The sequence below is a fragment of the Peromyscus maniculatus genome, chromosome 1, assembly GCF_049852395.1.
Source record: "Peromyscus maniculatus bairdii isolate BWxNUB_F1_BW_parent chromosome 1, HU_Pman_BW_mat_3.1, whole genome shotgun sequence".
NCBI lineage: Eukaryota > Metazoa > Chordata > Mammalia > Rodentia > Cricetidae > Peromyscus > Peromyscus maniculatus.
Window position 1 is genome coordinate 170,695,694 of NC_134852.1, and position 25,514 is coordinate 170,721,207.

Consider the following 25,514-nt stretch of genomic DNA (forward strand, 5'->3'; position numbering starts at 1 on the left):
GATATATGAAGCAGAAAACTCCAGTAAACATGCAGATATGTTGCCATTTACAGTGATCCCCTCAGAACCGGGAAGCTTAGTGAAATCATGAAGGAATTGTGTTGGTGCTAACGCATCTAACCTTACAACACCAATGGAACAAGTTCAAACCTGGCAAGAACGCACATGAAAAACCCTCTGGCACCTTCAGTGACCACAGCCGTGTTTACAAGTAGTCACGTGCTTTTAACTCTCTTTCATCTGAAATGACCCTAAGAATGAGTTCAAGATGGCAATGGTTGCTCATTTCCATTTTGGAAGTTATGCAGCTGAAGGCGAGACAATTTAAGCAATCTGTCCAGTCATCCAATTAAGACACGGCAGGCCTGGTCTGAGCTCAGAGGTGCCACCCTGCCATGCTTTGCATAATTAGAAGAAAAGGCCATGTGAAAGAGACTGCCATAGTGCTTGCTTCTTTCTGTCATTATGTAGTGTAATTACTGAGCAGTGAGCAGAAAGATCAAGAAAGGCGAAGGAAGAAAACCGTGGTGCTTGCATCACAGCCATTGGGCTCTGAGTTGGTGGTGGCTGAATTTGTTGGCACACCCAGTAGCCATGTTAGGCAAAAGGATCCAACATGTGTAGATATATTAGCATAGTTTGAAAAGAGGGCCTTGGACACTTTTTTTTCAGATCCTTACTCATTTTGTGGATATGTAACTTACATTTAGTGGCTTTAAGATATGTCCCTAAGGTGGGCTAGTTAGAGTCTTACCCAGGACCAGTGCTTGACATTCCTGGCTTTCTCTGTTAATATAGCTTCCTGTATTACAGGAAATATATTTTTATTTGGAAAGGTGCAGTATAAATGTAAATAGAAATAAATGTGGGTGAAATCTAAAAAAATCTAGAAAGGAGACCAAAAAAGGGTAATATCAGATGATGAAGGAGGGTAGGGGTATATGGGGGTGGGTGGGTCAAAGGACACATGGGACATCAGAGAGGAAAAGAATTTGTTGTGGAGGGTACCAAGGGGGCACAGGAGTAGCAAGGGATGGGAAATGGGGACAACAAAATCCACAAAACATCATATTTTGTTAAAAAGTGTCATAATGGTATCTAACACATTATATGCTGATTTTTTTTAAAAATCAGTCTCACCCTGGGCACTTTGACATTGCTAAGACTGCAGTTCATTGTCCCATCCATGGGATCCATGGTCCTCATCTTCCTGAGTTTAGGATAACATTTAAGGAGTCACTTCTCATTATGAAGCAAAGGTCTTCGTTTCTAAGTTTAAGTGGGCAGAGGGCTCACATGGTTTCCCCTTCCAAAGGAGAGATGAGTTGATCTGCACTGGGAGTCGACAATGAAGCTCTTTCCCTGAGGAAGGTGCAGAGTAAGCTCCACTACATGTGAGATTTTTTTTTTTTTTTTTTGTCCGAGACAGGGTTTCTCTGTGTAGCTTTGCGCCTTTCCTGGAATTCACTTGGTAGCCCAGGCTGGCCTTGAACTCACAGAGATCTGCCTGCCTCTGCCTCCCGAGTGCTGGGATTAAAGGCGTGCACCACCTCCACCCGGCTTTACATGTGAGATTTTTAATGTTTAGTTTTTCCAAGTGTCTTTAATTCTTTGTCACCCTATTTGAAACACTTTTTCTTTCATAAGTCAAACAATGCCATGCTGTTTTTAAATGACAAAACCAGGAAAATTTTCTTCAGTAGCTGAAATGTTCATCTTATTGGTACCATTTGAAGACATCTTTGGGGTAGTTTCTAAACTGTGACTTCCTGATTTTCCCCCATCACAGATTACCATATTTGATGCTGATTCTGAGGAGCACCAAGACCTTGATTTGGCAATCCTCACAGTTTTACTGAAGGGTGAGTGATCCACCCGATTCACAGTTCTTCCTCACTTCCTGTTCTCACATTCTAGAGGGTTCTATGCTTTCCCCCTATACATTTTTGAATATATTATATATGATTATTCCTTTCTTTCCTCCTAGGCACAAGCTTATCAATATCAGAACAATTAAATCTGGCAATGGCTTGGGACAGAATGGACATTGCCAAGAAACATATCCTAATTTATGGACAACATTGGAAGGTATAATGAAAATGAGGTTGTTTGAAAAAAGTATTTTGTGTATTGGTTTGTCAGAGAGAGATAAACAAAAAAATTGGATTAAAGATAGGAATTACTCTGATGGCTAGGCACCCAGGGAAACAAAGGCATGTCTCTTCCTTGGTTTGCCTCTCCAAAAACAGATTTCCCTGGCTTCATGGAAGATGAACTAGGATGTTAAAAGATCAAAATAATGGAAAGAGTTTGGATTTATTTTGAATGAGTTTGATTTTGTTTTTATTATTTACAACTTAAATATTACCTTAGTGTTTTGTTTAGCTTTACATTAAAATGTAATATTTATAGTGAAAGGCGTAGAGGCTACCACAAGAAGATTAAAAACAAATGCGTGGTGAGCCCTTAACCTCTTAACCCAGTGAAAACACAATGTGTGTTTTCTTCTGCCTCTGAGCTTGTCCTTCCTTCTACTCTGTCTTCAGCTTTGTTGTGAAGTGCCAGGTTAGATCACAAGGCCAAGATATCTACAGGAGCACCTTGTGACTAACCCAAGATAAAAACTGTGTGTTCTAAAATGACTATACAAATGGCAAGCAAAGATGAAGAGCAGAGTTATTGCTAAGAAAAAGCCTTATTCCACAAGTTATCCTCAGAAAGACTGGAGGGTCACTTCAAAGGCCAGCATCTTATCAGAGTCAACCCCAGTCTACTTCAGGTCACACCTCTGAGGTGTGGGCTAAGATAGCAGTTGGCCAGGGTTCTCTGCAGACACTTTAGCTAAAAAGAGTGGATCTGCTTGGGAGCATATAGTTGTCTGATAGACTTCTAAAGTGGGAGACAGGACGTGGTATCTTTCTCGTCACATCATCTGCCCCTTTGCTGCTCAGTCTTGAATTCTGCAGATTCTGCTGCATGTAGACATGCTGATCATTTGAAAAATGATTGGGTCAAAGACTATAAAAGGGTTAACTTGACCACCTCCAGCTGGAGTGGGTCTGTGTTTCTTCTACTCAAGCATTCTCTTCAACTGCGACACTGAAAGTCCTTCATCTCTGTAACAAGGCCAAGAAGTTTGTGCAAGATGAGGACCTGATCCTTTACTCAGCAGTTCCTGAATGGAACTGCACACTTCCTAGTCCACCAAGTACAAGACCAGGATGCTTGTGCATAAGGAGAATACTGTTTGAAACTGTGCCTGTGACTAATGGACAATCACCAAATCTTGGACCATTCTCATAAAAGAACTAATCAAAGCTGGCAGCCTTTTGCTGAAGTGAGCAGCTGGTCTCCTTTGGCTTGGCCTCATTTCTACTCTTACCATGCCTCATGTTCGCATCTTGCTCTTCCCTGGAAGTTTTCAAATATTCTTTATCTAAGGTTCTGAGCTTTCACCATGGTGTGTGTTAGGTCTTATCTTAGTTACCTTTCTATTGCTGTGATATGAAGGAGGCAACTTACAAAAGAAAGCATCTCATTGGGCGTCAGGGTTCAGAGGCCTGCTGGCAGGCACAGCTGAGAGCTCATATGTCAACACCACAAGTGTGAGGCATAGAGGTACACTGGGAGTGGTGCAAGCCTTTTGAAACCTCAAAGCCTGCCCCCAGTGACATGCCTCCTCCAACAAGGCCATGCCTCCTAATCCTGCCCAAGTAATTCTATCAACTAGAGCATTCAGATATGTGAGATGTGAGTCTATGTGGGTCATTCTCATTCTAAACAGCACCGGTCTATAGACTCATGATGCACATCATTCTAAACGTGCCTTCACAGTATCATTCCATCTTTCTCCTTTTCTCTGCTCTTTTTTTTTTTTTTGATTCCTGAGTTCTGAGTATTTACTTAGTTGGTAATAATTACTTCTCTTGCTTTTCTTGTGTTTGTGTTTGGTAGGGTTTCTCAACTTCTCAGCCTCAGTGAAACCTTATGCTACTGGTAGATTAGCATTAGTCTACCAAGTCCCGTGAGCACATTTTTTTGCTGAGTGGACTTTCTTTCCTCTGTGTTCAGTAGCACCTGGAATAAATATTATTTTATCTGTCTGAAACTATTAATAATAGTCCTTTGGAGGCTTTCCTCCTGAATTATTTGGTTCTGCCTAGCTTTTGTGGTCCATTTGTGTTGATTTTTTTGCTCACAGGTGGAGGACAGACAGGGAAATATTTTTTGTCCCGTGAGTTTGAACTCACAGGTCATCTGATGCCATTTTCTGGGGTACTCTCCTCAGTGTCAGCACATTCTTATCTTCTCTTGCACTGGTGATAATGTCAAAAAAGAAATGTTTATAGAGCTGGGAGGTGCAAGCATTACTGCTCATAGTAAAGGGTCAAGTGGGGACAATGACTTCCGAGTCCTGACATTAGACTCAGCATGTCTACATTGACTTCACTGTGGTATTGCTGTTACGCAGTGTAGATTTGTGTGATCCTTGATACTTCTCACTTCAACTGTTTGGTTTTGGGTGGACTGGAGCCAAGTACCACTTGACCAACTGCTTTTCACAGTTCATTCTGTTGTCCTCATCCCCCCCTCCCCCCGCCACCTCCACTTACTTGTGAATTGATTTGTTTAAATCAGTTTCTCTGATGCAGTTTTAGTGGATTTTTTTTTGGTAGGGGAAAATTAGATGAGTATGTTCAATATGCTATATACCTAATGCAGGTAAAGTTTAAATGGAAGAATGATGGTACGAAATTTTAAAAAATCCATCAACCAAATGAATGAGTAAACATTTCCCTCTGTCCTCAAATTAAAAACAAACTCAGAAAACCTTGGATTTTCATTAGAATTACCTTTAAGACTCACCATCAGTTTGGGGGAACTTTGAGCTTGTTACAGTGTTCAGTTTTCTCACACAAGAACATGAACCATTCTTGACTATGTCTTCAAGTTACGTCCTGATTTCTTAGGAAGATTGTAGCTTTTAATAATGACGTCTGTGTAGTGTTATCTGTGATTCTTATTTCTCTTATGTTAATTGTCTTCATAATTCTTCTTTATTTGTACCTCTGGAAGCCTGGTGTTCTAGAGCAAGCAATGTTAGATGCCTTAATGATGGATCGGGTAGATTTTGTGAAACTCTTGATAGAGAATGGAGTGAACCTCCACCGTTTCCTCACTATCCCCCGGCTGGAAGAGCTCTATAATACAGTGAGTATGGAACACTTCATGTCATCTTGCTCAAGATTTGTTTGCTAGTTAGCTTCAGGTTTGTCTGTCTCCTTGAATGCTCGTGTACCAACATGGTTTTCAGAATGGAGACTTACTTTCCAACCCAAGTTACACCCTTACCAATTCTATTTTATCTTAAGACAGAGACAATACTGTAAATAAGAACAGATTGCTTTTTATTCAGTTATTTGGAGTCTCTTAGCCTAAAGCCACTATTAATATGTTGCTCTTGGGCCAGTGAGGTGGCTCACTGGGTAAAGGCACTTGTGGACAAGACGGATGACTAAGTTCAACCCTTGAGACCTGCTTTTTCATTGTGAAAATGTCCATTGCCCATGACAGGCACCTTCCTCAATTGTCATTCCTGTTCCTTTCAATACTGTCCTCTCTTCAAATACCATTCAAGTTCTGTCTTCTTCATTGCTCCAATTATTTGGCAGTTATCTCTTTCTAGAATTTGAAATACTTGTAGCTTCTTTTCAGCACACACATCTTTACCCTGTTGGCTACTTTTTAGGATATGTATTACTCTTTATTTTATATTATTGTGAAGACTCTCTTGAATCCCTCAGGAAGCTGAACATCATAAGGATTAAACAAAATACCAGTTGATAGAATGCACTTGTGTGTCAAAGAGATGTGATTATTTGGTAGAATTTATATATGATAAAGGGTAGTCATAAATGTCCAAAATTTGTACTTCTTATCACATAAAACTAATACCCTTACTATCTCTTTATATACATGCTTTGAAAATTATGAATAACCATGGCTTCTCTTGAGAAACCCCATCTTTACAATTAAGTAGCTTAAGTTTCATTACTAATGATGTTGAAGAAGATTTTTGATGTTCTGGATTGCTTATGTAATTTGAAATACCTATGTAATTCTGTAACAAGGCACCTCCAGCACATGATAGTTGAAGGAAATGATCCTTTTTCTTCTTTTTTAACTCACAGAAACAAGGACCAACTAATATGTTTTTACGTCATCTTGTCCAAGATGTAAAACAGGTAACCTCAGTATGAAAGTTGAAAATTCTTTTTGCTTTTAGATTTGAAGGAGTTGAATGAAAATTTATTAAAGATATGTTTGGATTTTAATTGTGAATTACTTACTCTTTAATCACCAAATTTTACTTTTCTAGGTTTCCCTACTTTCTTTCTTTCTTTTTTTTTTTTTAAAGTTTGGTCCATCAACTACGTGACATTAGTTATGAAAAGCATGGATCAGAAGGATGTAGTTCAGTGACACAGTGCTTTATGGAAGACCTTGAGTTCAACTGTCAGCACCACATGAACATAAACAAAACAAACAGGCCAGATTTGGGGGGTTCATGCTTATAATTCTAGCACTCAGGAGGCTAAGGCATGAGGATCCAGGTTTTAGGGGCAGCCTGGGCTACATATTAGACCCTGTCTCAAAAGAAACAACCAAAGTAAACGAAGAAACATAAGCAATGGGTCAGCACCCCAATAGACTATATCTATCGCACAGCCAATGAGAACTGCAGCAGCACAGGCCTTTTGGGGATGTCTAGAGTATGATTTCTGATGTTTTCTGTTATCATTGTTTTGAGCATCAGTAACAGCTTAGGGATGCAAACAATGCTTTTGTGTGTCTGAGCCCTGTTGCAGGGAGTTAGGATGGTTCAACATCCTTTCTCATGTTTTGCTCAGAGTGTTCTCATTAAATATTGAGTGATGTACAACTTGAAAATTTAAAGGTCTTTCATTTGTCACTGTGGTAAAAAGCTATCCACAGTACATTTTAAGTGTTTCTCATTTTTTGAAGTGTTATCTCATTGGATAGAGTGTGGACTTTCTGCTTCTGTTGACTTAGTTGGAGAGTCAGATAAAAGGAAGATCGTTACTTTGCAAATTTACAGTAAGCAAAATTGCTTATGCCAATATAAATTTAGGTTACACTGATTTGAGCTATAGCAAAATGACTTGCCTAAATTACGTGTTAAAACTTTGTCACAATATGCTGAAGAGAACTGAATGGAGAAGTTAGACGTGTTGCCTTCTGAGAGCATGAAAAAGAGATAGAGAAGAAAACAAAGCTGTGACTCCTTGCTCTTTGTTGTAGCATACCCTTCTCTCGAGCTACAGAATCACGCTCGTCGACATCGGGCTGGTAATAGAGTACCTCATTGGCGGAGCCTACCGGAGCAGCTACACGAGGAAAAGTTTCAGAGTTCTGTACAACAATCTCTACAGGAAAAACAAGGTAACATCGTTGAAAATTAGCCTGGTGTGAGGAAGGGGCATTGCAAGGTGTGGTTTTAGGAAAATGGCTGATGGAGTCCCAGGGGCAGCAGTAGCCTCTGTGATGGGTCTCCCATCCGAGGGTACATGTCACCTGCTGTACGCAGAGTGCCATGCAAAGGGTTTGTGTACTGGCATGAGATGAATATAAAGAGACATCTTAAAAGAAACGGATGGGTAAATTACCCACAATGCAAAGTGGGATGTTGTGCTGTATTGACATAGAAGCGGTGTGTGATGAATCTGGTTAGAGAGCAGCTGCTACTGCTTTTCTTCCTTTTGAAAACAAAGAGGTCAAAGGTCAAACTCTTAATAGGTTTATTTCTGTAAACTAACAATGGCCTCTATAGTCTGGAGGCTGGGCTAAGCATGTAAGGATTAGACTGGAAGGTGAAAACGGAGTGAACTTAAAAAGAGAAAAAGTTTTATAGATAAGAATATATTTTCTGTCATACTTTTGGAAGACCAAGATTATAAAAGGAGAGTTGCCATTATAGACCTATAGTCAGAGGAGTCGAGTTCTTTTTAGAGATCCAGACACCAGAAAAGAAGAGCTGGACACTGACATAAAGAGAAAAGTGGGAACAGAGAAGGACAGTGCTCAGACCTCAGGTGGGGTTCTTCAGAAACACTAAGACCTTGTCATGGGTGGACAGGGATGAGACTGGAATGTGGCTTCGGGGAGGCTCCATAAAGAACCTGGGCTATCCAACTACTTGGGACCTTTATAAAGAATTTGGAGAAGTGATAGCCCAGTTTGAGTTTAGGAAATGAACAAGACAACCCCCACAAACCCCATTTTTCCATGCAAAATATGGAAAAGCACATCTCACCTAGAAGATAACCTCTGCTGAGATTTCTGAGGCCGAAGGACACCCAGCATCAGCTACTGCCTTGGAAAGGAGTGGTGCTCCCATGTGGTGGTGAGGACAGGATCCCTGTGTGGTGGTGAGGACAGGATCCCTGTGTGGTGGTGAGGACAGGATCCCCGTGTGGTGGTGAGGACAGGATCCCCGTGTGGTGGTGAGGACAGGATCTCCGTGTGGCTTTGGTGCAGCTGGTTTGCTGTTTACTACGAGGCTCCATTCCTGCTTGTTCTGGAAACAGTCCATTATTATGACATATCCCATTCCACTAGTTGCATTTTCCTGAGTGTAGGTCATGGTGTTTCAGTGTAGACTGCAGCCAGAAGTCGGAGTAGTTTGACATCAAATCCCATTTGTCTCTTTACTTGGTTTCTGAAACATAACCTGTCTGTGTCTCCCGTCTATGAAATGGGCATATTAATGTCCTGTTCACAAACTTGTGAGAATAACAAAACCCCTCCACATCCTTTTTACAGATCAAGCTTTGAGCGACTTACCAATACTCATTGTGTTTATTACCATATTGATATTATTAATTCTCTATTACAATAATGATGACACTAACTTGGCTGTCACTGAAAACTCTTAACTTCATTCTTTCTATGTTCATTTTTTATCCATAGAACACAAACTAAGGAGAGTAGAGTTTTTCCAAACCTGGGGTCCGTATCCTAGGCTCTTACATCAGTCTCTGTATATTTGTGGTTTTACTTGCTGACATTTTGTTTGATGCCCATGCAGTGGAGATACTATATGCCACCTGGAAAAATTCCAGAACTTTCTAACTTCACCTTAACCTTAGAGCTCTTTGGCACTGGAAACTTCTTCTTATCAAAACCATAAAATTTTATTGCTTGTATTGAACTTGTTCTGAGGCTAGAGAATCCATTGATTATAAAGGAATTTCCACATAGGAAAGGAATTCAGGTGCGTAATAGCAAACAAAAGAGTATATTCTCGAAGATGTCAGGAAATAGTAGTGTTCATTAGAAGGAGACTGGGGGAGGCTATTGAGTGACAAATCTCTAGAGACATTAATTATTAACCATGGACAAGAGACAGAAGTGTAGCTATCCACTACAGTAGGGTATTTGAGAGGACACATATTTAGTTTTCATCATTGGAAAGAATATGTTGTCCTTATTATGATATATATTTTTAAATCTCTCTCCTTTTTTTTCCTTTAAAAACAAAATAACAACATACACCAGAGTGTGACCAGCTTTTCTCAGAGCCTTTCCCAGCAACCTCTTCACCAGAGACATTCCTTGGGAAGTAGAAACGAGTCTTCGGAGAGCACACTGCATTCCCAATTCTTCAGGACTGCCCAGCCCTACAAATCCAAGGTATACATACACCTTTGTTTGTAGACTTGAAAATGAAGTTGGTTTTGCAGACTGAGATGACTCCTTCATTTGACACTGGAGAAAGGGAGGGGCCGGTGAGGACTCATCCTCCAGGACCGTAAACAGATGGTGTAATTCATGAGCATCACTGCTGACACAGCTGCTCTTCAGCAACACAGAGTGCTGACAACCCAGTGATTGTCTGGGCTTGCCCCTGAGGTTCTCTTCCTTGTTCCCACCTCGGCCTTGTACAGTTGGTGGCTCAGGCAGGCTGTGTATGCCATGGTATTAAACATTCATAATCATTAGGCTAACACTACATTCTTAATTTCCTTGCTCAAGCCTGGTTGGATATGAGGATCATTCCATTTGTAACTTAGCTTTTGGGAGATGTTCCTTCTGTATCTTCTTTTCCTTAAGTCTTCCTTGAAGTTAGTTTTATCCTAATTTTGCAGTATAACGAAGATAATGAATGTGCATCTTTAGCCTGCCCATCTCTGGGGCAGAATGCTCTTGCCTAAGTATTTTCATGGAAATCATACACTATTGTCTGTAAGGCATTTACTTTCCCAGAGCTGTTGGCATAGCCCTTGGCCACCATTAATGAAAAGATTCTTTTTTATCTGTAGAAAGAGAAGAGAAACACATTCTAATAGTTTTTGCTATGATGCTTCAAATTACAAATACTTATTTAAAGACCTTTATTATATCCCAAGCATTTTGCTGAGTACTTGGTTGAACTGGGAAGGTAAGCAGGCAGAGGGAGATAAAATGGTGCCTGAGAAATGGCTCCACTTTTCTCAAGGTAGTAACATCATGCGGGGCACTGAGTCAGGGACAGGAAGCCACACAAGGGCACACCGGGAGTCTGAGTGGCATGTCAGTTGAGCTGCAAAGGGTCAGGGAGCCAGGGGATAGTGCTTATTGTCACCAGAATAAAATTAAGCAAATTGATCCGTTTGAATGTATGCTGGCAGCGCAAGTGACCCACTTCAAAGGAATAATGAAAAATCAACTTGTTAAGGTAGAAGCAGAGAATATTTAAAATAAAATTCTTACTTACCCAAATAGACTGCCATCAAAGGGCAAGTCATGCTTGCTGGTTTATCTTAATGATACTCCACATATTTTGAGACAAGGTCTCACTATGGAGTCAGGACTGTGTTTGAACTCAGTCCTCATGGCCTTCTAAGTTCTATGTTGTAGTTAATAAAGCATGCATTTTTTTTTAATAGTTCTGAGACTTGAACTCAGGGTTTTGTGCATATCAGTTGGCTGCTCTACCACAGAGCTACAACCCCCCACCCAGCTGATTGCTTTTGCATGCCTCATGCAATGGGCACACTGTATCAGTTTTATTGGATATTTGTACTAACAGTTCTACTGTGGGGGATATCTGGGCTTCTTTGTTTGTTTGTTTGTTTGTTTTGCTTTTTTTCTTCAGTGCTGGAATCTAACAAAGGTATTAACTAGTTAAAAAGTATGTCTAGGATACTTGCTGTGCTATATTTAGCTAAGCACTGTGCATCTGAGTCCTCCGGACTTCGTTTTCCTTTGCAATAGGACAAGCCTGGAGACTCACACAAGTCAAAGAAGAAATCAAAGGAAATACACAGCCTATCCGAGGACCCCGAGTCTGCTGGCTTTCTCTACCCGTACAATGACTTGCTGGTGTGGGCTGTACTGATGAAGAGGCAGAAGATGGCCATGTTCTTCTGGCAGCATGGCGCGGAGACCACAGTCAAGGCAGTCATTGCCAGCATTCTCTATAGAGCCATGGCCCGGGAAGCTAAGGAAAGCAACATGGTGGACGACACCTCAGAGGAACTGAAAAATTACTCGGAGTAGGTCTTCGCTCTTCACACTAAACAGCAACACCTTCCAGGAAGTGTGGACGCTGCTTTCTCCCTCACATTACCACAGGATAAATAGATTCACTTAGAATTGTGTGTTTCAGTCAAGCATCCCCCAAGGAACAGAACCAGTAGGGTGTATAGATAGTTATGTGGGAGGGGGTTTGTAAGAGAATTGACTTAAGTGATTCTGGTGACCGAGAAGTCCTGAGGCAGACTGTGTGGATCCTGGAGACCCAGAGATGCCAGAAACATGGCTACGTCCATGTCCAGAGGCCCCAGAACCAGGCAGTCTAGGGTAGGGTTCTCAGTGAAAGGCCTTTGAACTGGAGGAGGGTGCTGGTGGTACAAGCTGTAGAATCTTCAGGCTGTAGAGCCTGGACTGCTGATGTCCAGGGCACATGAAAGGTGTCTCACCTCTCAAGAGCAGAGGCAAATTCACTTTCTGTACTTATTCCCTTTGGGCCCCTGGAGGAGCAGGTGGGCCCATCCAGCTGGAGAAGGGATCTTCTTCAGGTAGTCCACTCAGACTCACATGCCAAGCCCTGGAAACATGGTCACAGACACAGTGTGACAATGATTTCTAGTTACTTCTTGATTCTGTTCATCCCAGCAGCCAACCCTATACCTTGTGCATTCTTGTAGGAAAGGGTGGGAAAGAGTAGAAGGAACTCTGTGGAATATAGGAGAGAATATAGTGGCCTTCCAGTGAGGAGCGCTGAGTCCCATGGGCAGCCAGTTTTGAATTGTGCAGGTCTAGATTTTAGACTTTAGTTCCTTAAGGACAGTTAATGACTTTTGAAATGAGTGACATAGAAAGCCCTTTGGAACCCCCAAAGTCTTCGATGTTGTTAAGACGACTGTTTACCTTAAGTGTCTTTCAGGTTGGGAAAGCAAACACACACATATTGTAGTAAAGAATCAGGAAGTCACTGGTGGGAATGAGAAAGAGGAGAGGTGTTTCCATTAATCTGATCACGAAAGTGTTATAGTCCTGTCGACGAAGGGAAGCTCAGTGAGTGACAGAAGCCATAGCTTGATTACAGACCTAGAGCATTTCTGGAGAAGGTTTCTGGGTCTAGCTTTTTAAGTATTTAAGGATTTTATAAAAAAAATAGTAATAATGATGATGATGATGATGATGATGATGATAAAACATGGTACCACAATGTCTCTTGGACACAGTGTTTTCTGTTAGAATCTCTCTATTAGGTCTTATCATGTAGACACACCCACACCAGGATGAATGTAGTACATCTCATGGCATGGAATGGCTTCTGACAAAAATGTTAAATTCTACTTTGGGCTACCAGGAAAATAGGACAAGTCGTCTACCTTCTGTGCGGGAGACAGATCTGCTTCTGAGCAGCCGCTGTAGCTCCTGATGGCTGAGATTAAATTGCTGTTTATTACAGAGCCTAATTCTGTTTTGATCACACGGCCCAATTAACTGGCGTTTCTTGGTGTGCCGTAGTTAGTCTTTGAAAACGTTTCTGGTGCTCTGACCGACCTTTTAAAGTGTTCTCTGTTCACCAGGCAGTTTGGCCAGCTTGCCCTGGATGTGTTGGAGAAGGCCTTCAAGCAGAACGAGCCGATGGCCATGAAGCTGTTGACCTATGAACTCAAGAACTGGAGCAACTCCACCTGCTTGAAACTGGCGGTGTCTGGAGGACTGCGCCCCTTTGTGTCACATTCCTGTACCCAAATGCTGCTGACAGACATGTGGATGGGACGTCTGAAAATGAGGAAGAACTCCTGGCTGAAGGTACATTCCTTTTCTATAGCTCACATTGTCCGTGTACTGTGGTCAATGCTCTTCAGTTCCAGGCGAGTCCTCTGCAAACAGCACCTTCCTCCAGGTGCGCGGCGGATCACCCATTCTTCCGGAATCTCGACACTACTTTCCACACAGTGACTTCTCAAAACTTGATGACTGTGCTGCCCTGCCACCACAGGGCCATTCTCGTGTGAAGGCTGTCAGAGTTAGAAGCAAACAAAAGCGGCACTTCACTGTGCCAAGCAGCAGTGCTTCTGAGAATCCCAACAGAAACAAGGCGTGAGAAGACCGGCAAGGGCTGGGTGCGTCGCTCACTCCTGCAATGCTTGAACGACATACACAGGCCCCGGGGTTTGGTCCCCAGTGCCAGAAAATACATAAATATCAATAGACAAGAAACTACAGAGGATTAGCAATTTTTCTTGCTCCCCTCATCCAGTGTGTTGCTTCAGGGACTCCATGGCTGCTTCAGAAGGCTCTCCTCTAGCAAATCTTCTTACCACTCATCATATCTAAATTCTTAGCCTCTTCAGTTATCTAAAATCAAGAGCACCTAAATTCAGTGCCCAAGTTTTCTAATGCTTACTGTGGAGCCTAAGCATAGAGCTTTCCATCTGTTAGCCTCAAAGTGTACGTGTTTGTGAAATCAAAAGAAGGGGATGAAGCTTGATGTTAAGAGCTACACGAGACTGTGTTTTACATTTCAGTTATGTTCTTCCTACAGTTATTAAAAACAAAGTATATCTTAAACAGGATGGCAATCATAAAAATATGAATGTTTTTAGTAGGTAAGCTATAGCAAACTCAACAAAATAAGTATTGCAAAAGATAGGAAAGGCTGTGTGTATTTTAATGTCTGCCAATGAGATTAGAGAAATAAGAAAATTGTCCATCAAAAATTATGTCCTACAATGTCACAAATGCTGGAGAAAAAGCTGTCATTTTCCAAAGTTCTCCTCTGATCCACTTTGACTTCAGGTCTGGAAGTGACAAAACAAAGGTGGGATGGGTCTGCCTCCACTTACCCAGCTCTTGAAATAGCTGCTTGCAAATTCCTCATCATGAGAAGGCTGCAGCTGAGAACCTGAGGTAGCATTTGCCCTGTATAGTGCATATACTAACTTCCAGAAACACTGTCACTAAGAACTTAATGGATTTTTGTCTTTTATATACTTCATAATGTGACAGGGGTGTGTGTGGGAGAGAGAGAGAGAGAGAGAGAGAGAGAGAGAGAGAGAGAGAGAGAGAGAGAGAGAGAGAGAGACAGAGAGAGAGACAGAGAGAGACAGAGAGAGAAACAGAGAGAGAGACACAGAGACAGACACAGAGACACGAGAGACAGAGAGAGGAGATTTAAGCAAGGCAAGTCTCAGCATTTTTCTCCAAACATGCACGCACTGATTACAAGGCCAAGGCAGCTTGCTGTCTGAAGTCCCCAAACTCCAGTGACCATTGTTCTCAGGTGCCAACAGTCCAGTTATCAACGTTAACATTGTATTCCGCTGTTAGGTTATTCCATGTCATCTGTCCTTAGAGACGGTTACTACTTTTTTTTTTTTTTTTTTTTTTTTGCCTTTGCAAACAACCCCTCTGTCCACCTTTCCACAGAGCTGAGGGATGCATTTGGAGAACTGAAATAGTGGAGTTAAAATATGTGTAGACTCAGGATAGACATTGAGCTGGGGGTGGATTGGACTATCCACACACACTTATTCTTACATCTGCTGTTAAGATGTGTCCTTTGTCCTCTGCTCATCTTTATCTTGTCTCCTTTGCAGATAATCATCAGTATCCTTTTACCACCCATGATTCTGACATTGGAATTTAAAAGCAAAGCTGAGATGTCGCATGTCCCACAATCCCAGGATTTTCAGTTTACGTGGAATTACGGTGACCAGGGCCTCAGTAACACCAAAGAAAATGCTTGTGTGGTGAGTCCACTTCCTTGGCAAATTGAGTTTCCAGGGCATAACTGTGTGAAGAGATGCAGAAGCATGGAGCTTATCTGTAATAGGCATCTGTTAAACAAAACGTTTGCCTTTTTTCCCGTTGACAGGGTATTTATTAACCCTACCCCCTTTGCACGCCTCTGTGTGTGTGTTGCTCTCTTGCCATGCTTCCCAGAAGGGCTTTGAATTTCTGGCCAATGTTTCAGTCCAGTGAAGTTACAAACCACCCTGGGGCCACACATTCCTCTAAAAGCCCAGGGCTGATTCATCAATCAAACGTTTAGTTCCCTCTGTGTAATATATACCGGTTAGGTAGAGCATGTAAGCAAAGTATTCCATTTCTGCGTCAAAGACAAAGTCATCCTGTCCAACAGCTGTCTCAGCATTGCCCTGAGAGGGTCAGAATGGCTCAGCTTGCCACTTCAAGCCTCCATTAACACTGCCACACACCCCTGTGGTTCTCATCTGTAAAGACATTTAGAATTGGTGTTGATGGGCCCTAGGGATGGTTCAGTGGGTGAGGGTACTTGCTGCCAAGCCTGGCAACCTGACTTCATTCCCTGAGCTCACACACAGGAAGGAGAGAACTGATCCCAACAGGTAGGTGGTTCCTCTGACCTCCACACACATGCTGTGACACACGTGTACCTCCCAAACAAATTTGACAAAAGGGTTTTGTTGACCCTTCCACATATCTATCTCATCCTTCACATCCAGTGGCTATGGATGGGTTCTGGATGTGTGCTCTCCCCTGGGCTGGCTCCCTTCCCCAGCAGCTGACTGTCATAGCCAGGTGTCCAGGATGCTGCAAATGCTCTCTCTGCTCTCTGCTCCCACTCTGACCATGACTCATAAAGCTGCCTTTTGCCCCAAGGTGTGGTAAACATCTTCTTTGGTACTTACACTGAATGAAGTGCCTTTAATATCTTATCTGATGTGCTTTGGCATGTATGATGTATTTATTTAAATATTATTTGTTCTCCAAATACTAAATGAAGATTAACTGTGATAAATGTTTTGTGGCTAACAGTTGCTGGTGACTGAGCATCTGCGCATTCTGATGCCTTGGAGACCTGCCACTTCCATATTATTAAGGACTTTAGTTATTGCTCCTGGTTAGGTGTGTGCATATCCCCCTTTCTCCCTCCTGCCCTTCTTCCTAGTTCCATCTTGAATCCTTGGGATCCAGGAAGCCAAGTGCCTTCTACTGTCTGTAGAATGCGTGAGGAATTTCTTAAAATCTTGGGCTAGTCCTATGGTTACATTTGTGCTGGTCCCAGGTCCAAACCCAGCAAAGGGAAGAAGTACCGTGCTGACCCCTCCTCTAGTGATATCACACAGGCCTGGTGCAGAGGTGCTCTGCTCAGATGTATGCCTGTTTGATTGTGCACACCAAGTTTAGCTTGCTAGTTGAAGCTGAACAAGGAAGAAGGCTGCACATCGCCCATCTACTTAAAATGTACACACAAATCTCACAGGATATAGACGGGAGTTTGCCAGTGGTACAATACAATTCCACTTTCGGCTCTCACAGACTCTGTAGAATGATGGACTCATCAGCTCTTGAGGTTTTGTGGAGAACTGGTACATTCATCTCAGAACTGTTCTCAAAGGACACCCGATTTCTTCACAGAATGGCAGTTAAATGTGTGCTTTTAACATTAAAAACATATAGTAAGTTCTTGAACTCCCCCGATTGGTGTCCTGCTATAGCAGTTGTCCCTTAGTTTATTCACTGAATTAATCAATTGATATGGTTTAGATGTGGTCTTATCAATTGATTAATTCAGTGAATAAACTAAGGCAGATGTGGCCTCTGCCGTGATGGGCTGATTATCCGAAAAATATCCATGAAACCTTAGCATTCTTCAATTTGAAACACTTTGTCAAAGAGTTGTTCAAGAACGTTCTATTATGAATGACTTGTGATGAGAAAAAAATGGATGTTGTTTTTACTCTTTGTATTCATCTAAGCAAAATGATTGACTACACTTGTCTAGCCATTCCCACTCCCCCACAATGATTATTAGTTTTCACTTGGTAGGCTGTATATGAGGTGTGGCCAAGAGAGAGAGAGTGACAGCAAACATGTCTAAGAGCTAATGGTTTAAGCAAGGCCAGCGACATCTCATATAACCCAGGCCCACCTGCCCAGGGATGGTGCTGCTCACCATGGGCTGGGACTGCCTACGTAGATCAACAATCAAGAAAGTGCCCCACGGACATTCCCACAGGGCAATCTTCTGAGGCAACGCTTCACTTGAGAGTTCCTTTTCTCCGATATGTCAAGTTGGTAATTAAGATTAGCTGTCTCAGCCAGAAATAATGACGGCAGGCTGTGGTGATGCAGGGCTTTAATCCTAGCACTGGAGATGCAGAGGCAGGCCGATCTGTGTGAGTTTCAAGCCAGCGAGGGTTATAGAGTAAGACCATGTCTCAAAAAGTGGGAAGGTGAGAGGGAGATCTATTTATTGTTGTTTATCATTCTTCCTGGTGGCAGAGGATCTTGGGAATTAAACCAGGAGCTTACACAAATAGCACAGGAGTTCTACCACTCAGCTACACCTCTAGTCTACAACACTGTTGCTTAATTTTCAGAAAAACTATGATTTGGAAAGAGGCCCTGATGAGAAACTGGATGAAAATCTGCACTTGGACTTAAGAAATGGGCCCCAGAGCCTCCCTTGGACAAGGAGAATCTACGAGTTCTACAGCGCTCCCTTTGTCAAGTTTTGGTTTTACACGGTTGGTCTCATTATGATAGTGTTAATGATAATTAGTAGCTTATGATAATGTTATTAATGGTATGTCTCATTGCTAACCTGAGATAAAAATGTAGGAAATTTCATTTTAAAAAAATGAAAGGGAGGATAACAAAGTAGGCAGGTGGGAGGGTTGGAAGGAGATAAGACAAGTGTGTGTGTGTGTGTGTGTGTGTGTGTGTGTGTGTGTGTGTGTGCGCGCGCGCGTGCACGCCCGTGCGCACATTTTAAGTTCCCAAATGAGCATCTCCCTTTTCTCACTACCCCTGGCATCCTGGTTTGTTGTCCTTTTCCTCTTGTATTTAATTTGGCATTGGCTTTCACTATAAGCCCTTGGCAGCCTGGAACTGCCAGGTAGATGTAGCTTAGGTTGGTCTTGAACTTGCAGTAGTGCTCCCTGTCTCTGCCTCCTGAATGCTGGGATTACAGGTGTGAGACCATTCTCAGAGTATGTTTTTCTCTGGGAGTGCTTAGACTCAGCACAGCCAAGACTGACATTTGGAATGTTTAGGTACAATGAACTCAACAGCCCTGAAGGTAGAATTGAATGGTAGCTGGTGGGTTATTTTCCTTTTTCAGGCAAAATAAATAAGTAATAAATAAAAAAACATCAGTTGAATCAATTGTTTTGTAAGAATAATACCTTTCTTTTGCCTTCAATAACGTATGATTTGACTGTAAGAAGACTATTGAGAACATAAGTTGTGAGATCAAACTCTGATCTGCTGTGGATAGTGGCCATTCAAAGAAAGCACACATGTATTGAGCATTTCTCACATTTATTTGGTAGCATTTATTTTTCTAATGTTTATCTATATTTAAGATTAATTGCAGCCAATGTTTTGTATTCCACAAAACATTTGAAGTGTGACTATAACAGGATGTCTATCTAAATGTACATAATATTAGCATGTCAGAATATTGACTTGGCAGCCACATACTTGGTATACATGATAAATATACATCTCTGGATGACAGTTATCTGTTTCTAAACATCAAGGCTAGGACTGGGGTGATGGCTCAGTAGGTCAAGTGACTGCAGCACAAGCATGAAGACCCAGGTTCGGATCCCCAGCATCCATGTGAAAAGCTAGGCCTGGTGTAACGTTTCTGTGATCCCAGCATTGGGAAGGTAGAAACAGGCAAATCTCTCCAGCTCACTGGCCAGTCCGTTCAGCTATATCAGTGAGTTCCAGGTTCAGTGAACATCAATGACTCAAAAATTAAAGCAGAGGTGGTTCAAAAAGATGGCTCCAAGGCAAGAACACTTGCTGATAGCTTGGCAACCCGAGTTTGACCTCAGACCCTACAAGGTGGAAGGAGAGGACTGACTCCCCCAGTTGTCCTCTGACTTCCACATGTGTGCTGTGGTCTGTGTGGACATGCACTCAACATTTTGCATGATACCTGGTAGACTATGTTAACTATTGTATACTATACCTAGATTACTAATTTCCTCATTTGTACATATTCATATAGGGCTGTGTTTGTGCAGCTGTGCATGCATGTATGTGAAGGCCAGAGGTTGACATCAGGTGCTATCCTGGATTTCTTTCCACCTTCTTCTTCCTCTTCCTCCTCCTCCTCCTCCTCCTCCTCCTCCTCCTCCTCTTCTTCTTCTTCTTCTTCTTCACATTTATCATCTGTCTGTCTGTATCTCTATCTGTCTATCTATCTATCTATCTATCTATCTATCTATCTATCTATCTATCTATCTATCTATTTATCTATCTATCTATCATGAATGGTGTGTGTGTGTGTGTGTGTGTGTGTGTGTGTGTGTTTGTACATGCAAGGATCCTTAGAGTCCATAAGACAGTTCCAGATACCCTGGAACTTGAGCTACAGGCAGTTGTAAGCTGTGCTGGGAACTGAATTCAGTTGCTCAAGGAAGAGCAGTATGTGTTCTTCACTGCTGAGCCATCTCTCCATCTCCCTAGCCAGAATGACATTTTAATCATCATAAAATAACACCCAAGTGGGAGTGAAGGAGTGAATGTCAGCTTACTGTGAAGATAGGCATCCACTCACACTGTTCATCTGGCAATCTTGGCATACATATTTTCCAAGTTAAAACTAGAGGGAAGGCATGAGATTCTCTCCTGGTCTGCTACTAGCTTGCCAGTGTGCATGCTGCAATGGTTAGTGCTTATAGGATTACTGGCAAACTGCGATTTTCATTCCTAGACTGTAGATACTTATGTTTTCCTTGACATCGAGTCATCAGTGACCAGAAGTTGGTCCCAGTTATATTTTCATGTTGTCATGTAGGAGTATGCTTCTTCTGGGCTCTGTCTGCAGAGCTCTGCTTGGCATCCTTCATGGTCACTTGAGCTCACCTCCAGGGAATGTGTGTTCCTCACAGATGGCTTACTTGGCATTCCTCATGCTGTTCACTTACACAGTGTTGGTGGAGATGCAGCCTGAACCCAGCGTGCAAGAGTGGCTTGTCATCATTTACATCTTCACCAATGCCATTGAGAAGATCAGGGAGGTGAGTGCTCCTTCTGCGTCTTCTGTACACCTCTGGAAGAGCTGTTCTAGGCCCTGGGGATGACAATGGACTCACGCCAAGTGTGTGAAGGGGAGAGAGCACACTGATTCCAATTTGGCTATAAGAAGGTTGCTCAGGGAAAAGTTTCTGATTTCCTTCTTTGATCCTCACTAAATACTTTCTGCTGAACTTTGGAAACAGCCATTTGAAGCACAATCTTATTGTGTTTATTACTCAAGGCTCAATAGGCAGTGCTCTCGATTTGTTATTGCACCCTCCAGGTGTTTGCTTCCCATGATGGAGCTTTCTTTGCGACATGAATTTTTAATCACCTAGCCTTCCCCACATATTGTCAGTTTTACCCAACAGAGTGACACATGAATGGCTAAGGTTGCATAATATGTAAGAAATACACTCACAGCATAAGGAAGTTCCTAGTAAACACCCTTGAAACCTGAAGCCAGATATCCTTCTGGGAGAAGTAGTTCAAGAGTTGAGGAAACAAAAGTAAAAACATTTTCATTTCTACTTTGCCACTGGTCACTTAAAAGTTAGCACTCTTAATGCAATTTATAAGTATAATCCTAAATAGTTATGATTTTGACTGTCCTAGCTATGTGTGCATGTTCTGTGTGCCTATACATTTTTTTTCCAGTGGTAATTTGGCCAACATTCTATGCTAACTATACTGCATTGTCTGTTAATGAAGTTTATAGCAGAGAAACACTATCTAAATTCTACAATGATTTTTATATTTTAGGGAAAACAAGCTTACTGTTTACATTACAGTGTGTCTGCCATAGGTTTGCAAGGGAAGTTTCTTATACTAGCCAGTTCCAACATCATGTTCTTTGTGGTTTGCCAAGAGCTCACTCAGAAGCAGCTGTAGGACAAGCTCACAGGACTGCTGGGTTTCTAGTCATTATTCTTCATCCTCAGCTGATGAAGCAGAATCATAGTTAGGCAGAGCCGCCGCAGTGCTGAGCTCTGAAATGCCCTGGTGCTGATGTAAAATTTGGTAGGAGTTGGTTAACTCTTTCAATAATGGATTAATTGATTTAAAAAGATACTATTGATGGTATTCCTTTCCAGCTATGTTCTTGGGGCTTGAACCCAGGGTCTTGTGTGTTGGAGGCAAGTGCTCTATCACTCTACTCCATTCCCAATCCTGTACCCTTCTTCAAATTTTCCTCTTTCTCCCTTTAGATATGCATTTCAGAACCAAGCAAGTTTACTCAAAAGGTGAAGATGTGGCTGAGTGAATACTGGAACCTCATAGAAACTGTGGCTATTGGCCTCTTTTCCATTGGCTTTGGCCTACGGTGGGGACACCCCCCTTTGCATACTGCAGGAAGACTCATCTACTGCATAGACATCATATTCTGGTTCTCTCGGCTCATGGACTTCTTTGCTGTGAATCAACATGCAGGTCCGTATGTGACCATGATTGCAAAAATGGTACGTAAGTCTCATTTTATACATGAATGTCCCCTTTCGGTGGCTCCACTGTCATGTTTGCCATCTCATACTTCAACTTTCTCTCCTGTGATGTTTGCATGTATCCACGTTTGTTTGTGGGTGTCCTCACCTGTGTTTGCCTGTATAGAGGGCAGAACTCAGTGTTGGGTGTCTTCCACTATTGCACTTGGCTTAGTTATTTTTCTATTGCTGTGAAGAGGCAACATGACCAAGGCAACTTATAAAAATAAATAATTTAATTTGGGGCCTCATGCTTCCAAGGGATTAGAGTCCATGGCCATCATGGTGGGGAGCATGGCAACAGGTAGGCAGGCATGGCACTGGAGCAGTAGCTGAGAGCTGACATCTGATCCACAAGCATCAGGCAGACAGAAAGTTAACTATGGAAGGTAGGGGCTTTGAAACCCCAAAGCCCACTCCCAATGACACACCTCCTCCATCAAGGCCACATCTCCTAATCCTTCCAAAACAGTTCCACCAACTGGGGACAAAGCATTCAAATATGTGAGCCCATAGGGGCTATTCTCATTCAAAATGCCATTGTTCTCTACCTCAGTTTTTGAAACAGATGCTACTTACTGAACTTGAAGCTCACTGTTTAATCTAAACTGGCTGGCTAGGGAATTCCCAGAACACATACTATGTCTGGCTTTTAAATGCTTTCTGGGAATCTAGTCTCAGGTCCAGCAAGCATTTTAACACTGAGCCATCTCCCTAGCACACTAGTTAAATGCTGAAATTGTTTCTAGAGGCATACTGACTCATTTCTGGCTAACCATAAACTTGTATGTCAAATAGGCCTGGACAGCACACTAGGTAGGTAATGGGAACACTTAGTTTAGCCTTTTGTGAGGGGGCGGGGCATATGAGATTGAGTCACACTGGTCCTTGATTTGTATAAGGCTACCACCAAGAATGTTTCTCTGAAAGTGCTAACTCATTCTTTTGTCACTCACTCTCTCTTACTCTTAAGTGGTACTCACTGTGCACCACACACTGGACTGGGTGTTTTGTATATACTAACTCACAATGTTTGTAGCAACTTAATGAAATAAGTAGTATAATTTACTTTTTATGTACAAGGAAGTGGAAACTAAGTAAGACCCTCATGAACATATGTCAGGGATCCAGGCTCCCACAGTGGGTGGCCTGACTTTAGTCGATGCACTGAGCTTGCTGAACATTGTGCCAGGTTTTGCAGTCTGGAATTTTGAAAATACCCAAAGATCTGCCCTCTAGATGTACAACATGAAGATTCTATTGGCATTTGTTTCTAGAATACAAGGAAAGGTCATGTTCTGGAGGGTCAGGGGTAGTGCAGAAAGGGGGAGGCAGAGGGAGAAGGACCTGCAGAGCCTCAAGATTGACCTTGCTGCTTCTGCTTCCCTCTCTCCTCACTCCCCTCTTCCCTTCCTCCTCCTCTTTCTCCTTCTGGCCAGACTGGGGATTGAACCTAGGGCCTCAAGCATGAGAGACAAACACTCTACTGCTGAGCTCCAGCCCAGCTCTCAGATTTTCTTTTTCTTCACCACTTATCTCTTCAACCATGAACGCATCCTCTGATTTTGGTAGTGTCACATCTCTGAGAGGAGCTATGTGAGACAACTAGTACATCTCAGTGACTTGGCACAAGGTCTTTCCTCCCTGAAGTCAGGTATGATAATTGCTGACTCCAGGATGCAGAATTTCTCCTGTGGCTTAGCCATGCCACTTAGCCCTTTCTGGGGGCTGCTTTGGCAGTGACAAGAGTGATAGTTGAGTTTAGCACTGTTTAACAGCCCAGACAAAGTCACTCCTGTCACTCTCCAGACTATTGGCTACTTGGATCTTGTAGTCACCACGTAATGAGATAAGAAATGTGGAGAAAGTGGAAATGTTGCTCACTTCCGGGTCTGCCACACTGAACAAGTGGGTTGAGTTGATATATTTTACAAGATGGAGGGAAACTGGTGTAATCAATTCCCAAGATACTACACGGCTCTGGGAGTTCTGGGAGATAATTCTGGGAACAGTCATTGGAATTTGAATATACCTTGTCCTTTTAAAATATTTTCTAACCAACTCTTTGATTTAATTAATCAAAAGTTGGGTACTAGCCAGTCCAAAACAAACAAACAAACAAACAAACAAAACAACAACAACAACAACAAAAAACAAAAACCAAAAAACAAAAAAAAAACCTAGCTAATATTTGATGGCTGCTTATAGAAAAAGTCTCTGTTTGTAATTTCTGCATATCATGTGACTCCATAGATGTCATTGTGTAAAGGATATACTGTGCAGAGAAAAGAAAATAACTTAGCCCGAGAGAACTCAGCTGTTTTGGATGGAGGGATTTCAGCGACTGACTAGACTGTCTAGCTATCTGTAAGTGTGTAGTGGCGACTGCTCGGGCTTGATGTGTGGTAAACTCTGGTTGTGCTGTGCTGTTTTGCAGGCAGCAAACATGTTCTACATTGTGATCATGATGGCCATTGTCCTGCTGAGCTTTGGTGTGGCGCGAAAAGCCATCCTCTCACCCAACGAGCCTCCTTCATGGCGCCTGGCTCGAGATATTGTATTCGAGCCATATTGGATGATGTATGGAGAAGTCTATGCTTCAGAGATAGATGGTACATATGGGGTTTGCCCTCATGCAGAAATAGAACCCTTGTAGATACTCAGAGCAAAAATGAATCTGGAAAGTATTCATGAGAACCTTTTTAAATGTGTGAAGTGTGTGGCATTCTATGAAGTTAAGGGGCCAAATATTTGCAGAGGGCCCCAGGGCTGTGATTTATCTTATCCTACTCTTGAATTCTTTGTTTGTAGTTTGTGAAGGTGAAACTTCTTGCCCTCCGGGTTCTTTCCTGACTCCGTTCCTGCAAGCTGTCTACCTCTTTGTTCAGTACATCATCATGGTGAACCTGCTGATTGCCTGCTTCAAGTAGGTAACTTTCATTAACTAAGATCATTTTGTTTGCCAAACTATGGGAGCAGCTGTATTGAGTATATTCCTATGCATGTTGTGTATATGACCTTTGTTTATGTGTGTCCCATGACATATTACTGTGCCTTTAAAGCAAGGACATGAAATTATTGGTATGAAAGAAGTCAAACTCTTAGACCATAAAATAGTGGAAGTCATAACGGAAGTGTGGAAGAGGAGATCTGAGCTGTCACTGCACAGTTGGAGTCCTGTAGAATGAGGGTTGGAGCCGATGGCTCCCTAAGGGCTCCATCTATGTGTGCTTTCCCCACATGGTCCCTATCTGTCCCACTTCTGCCCAGTCTCCCTTTCTGGCTCAACTTATCCATTTCATATTAAGAAGATCTTGGGCCTAGACCTTTGGCCTTTTCCTTTATTGCGTTTGTGTTCAGTTTTCTCTGTATCTAGGAAATCCCATTTCTATGTCTAGCTTTGCCAACACTCCAGGCTTATCCATCCACTGACCCTCCCAGTGACAAACTCTTGAGTTCCCCTCTTTCCCAGCATAGACTGGTTCC

General features: G+C 42.3%; 1 protein-coding gene across 4 annotated transcripts in view; it reads left to right on the forward strand.

The window, feature by feature from the left end:
• Trpm6 (transient receptor potential cation channel subfamily M member 6) overlaps nt 1-25,514 on the forward strand; it is a 160,815-nt gene that overhangs the window by 69,307 nt on the left and 65,994 nt on the right. For 3 of the 4 annotated variants that reach the window (XM_076560997.1, XM_042261624.2, XM_076561004.1), the window contains exons 10-23: nt 1,790-1,862; nt 1,988-2,088; nt 5,077-5,211; nt 6,192-6,245; nt 7,324-7,464; nt 9,580-9,714; nt 11,278-11,558; nt 13,104-13,332; nt 15,123-15,275; nt 17,892-18,038; nt 20,421-20,549; nt 21,756-22,007; nt 24,466-24,640; nt 24,840-24,954. In XM_076560997.1, coding sequence (XP_076417112.1) covers nt 1,790-1,862; nt 1,988-2,088; nt 5,077-5,211; nt 6,192-6,245; nt 7,324-7,464; nt 9,580-9,714; nt 11,278-11,558; nt 13,104-13,332; nt 15,123-15,275; nt 17,892-18,038; nt 20,421-20,549; nt 21,756-22,007; nt 24,466-24,640; nt 24,840-24,954 — 2,120 coding nt within the window. Of the gene's footprint in view, nt 1-1,789; nt 1,863-1,987; nt 2,089-5,076; nt 5,212-6,191; nt 6,246-7,323; nt 7,465-9,579; nt 9,715-11,277; nt 11,559-13,103; nt 13,333-15,122; nt 15,276-17,891; nt 18,039-20,420; nt 20,550-21,755; nt 22,008-24,465; nt 24,641-24,839; nt 24,955-25,514 lie in introns of those variants that run through there. The other variant, XM_076561010.1, reaches the window with a different exon arrangement.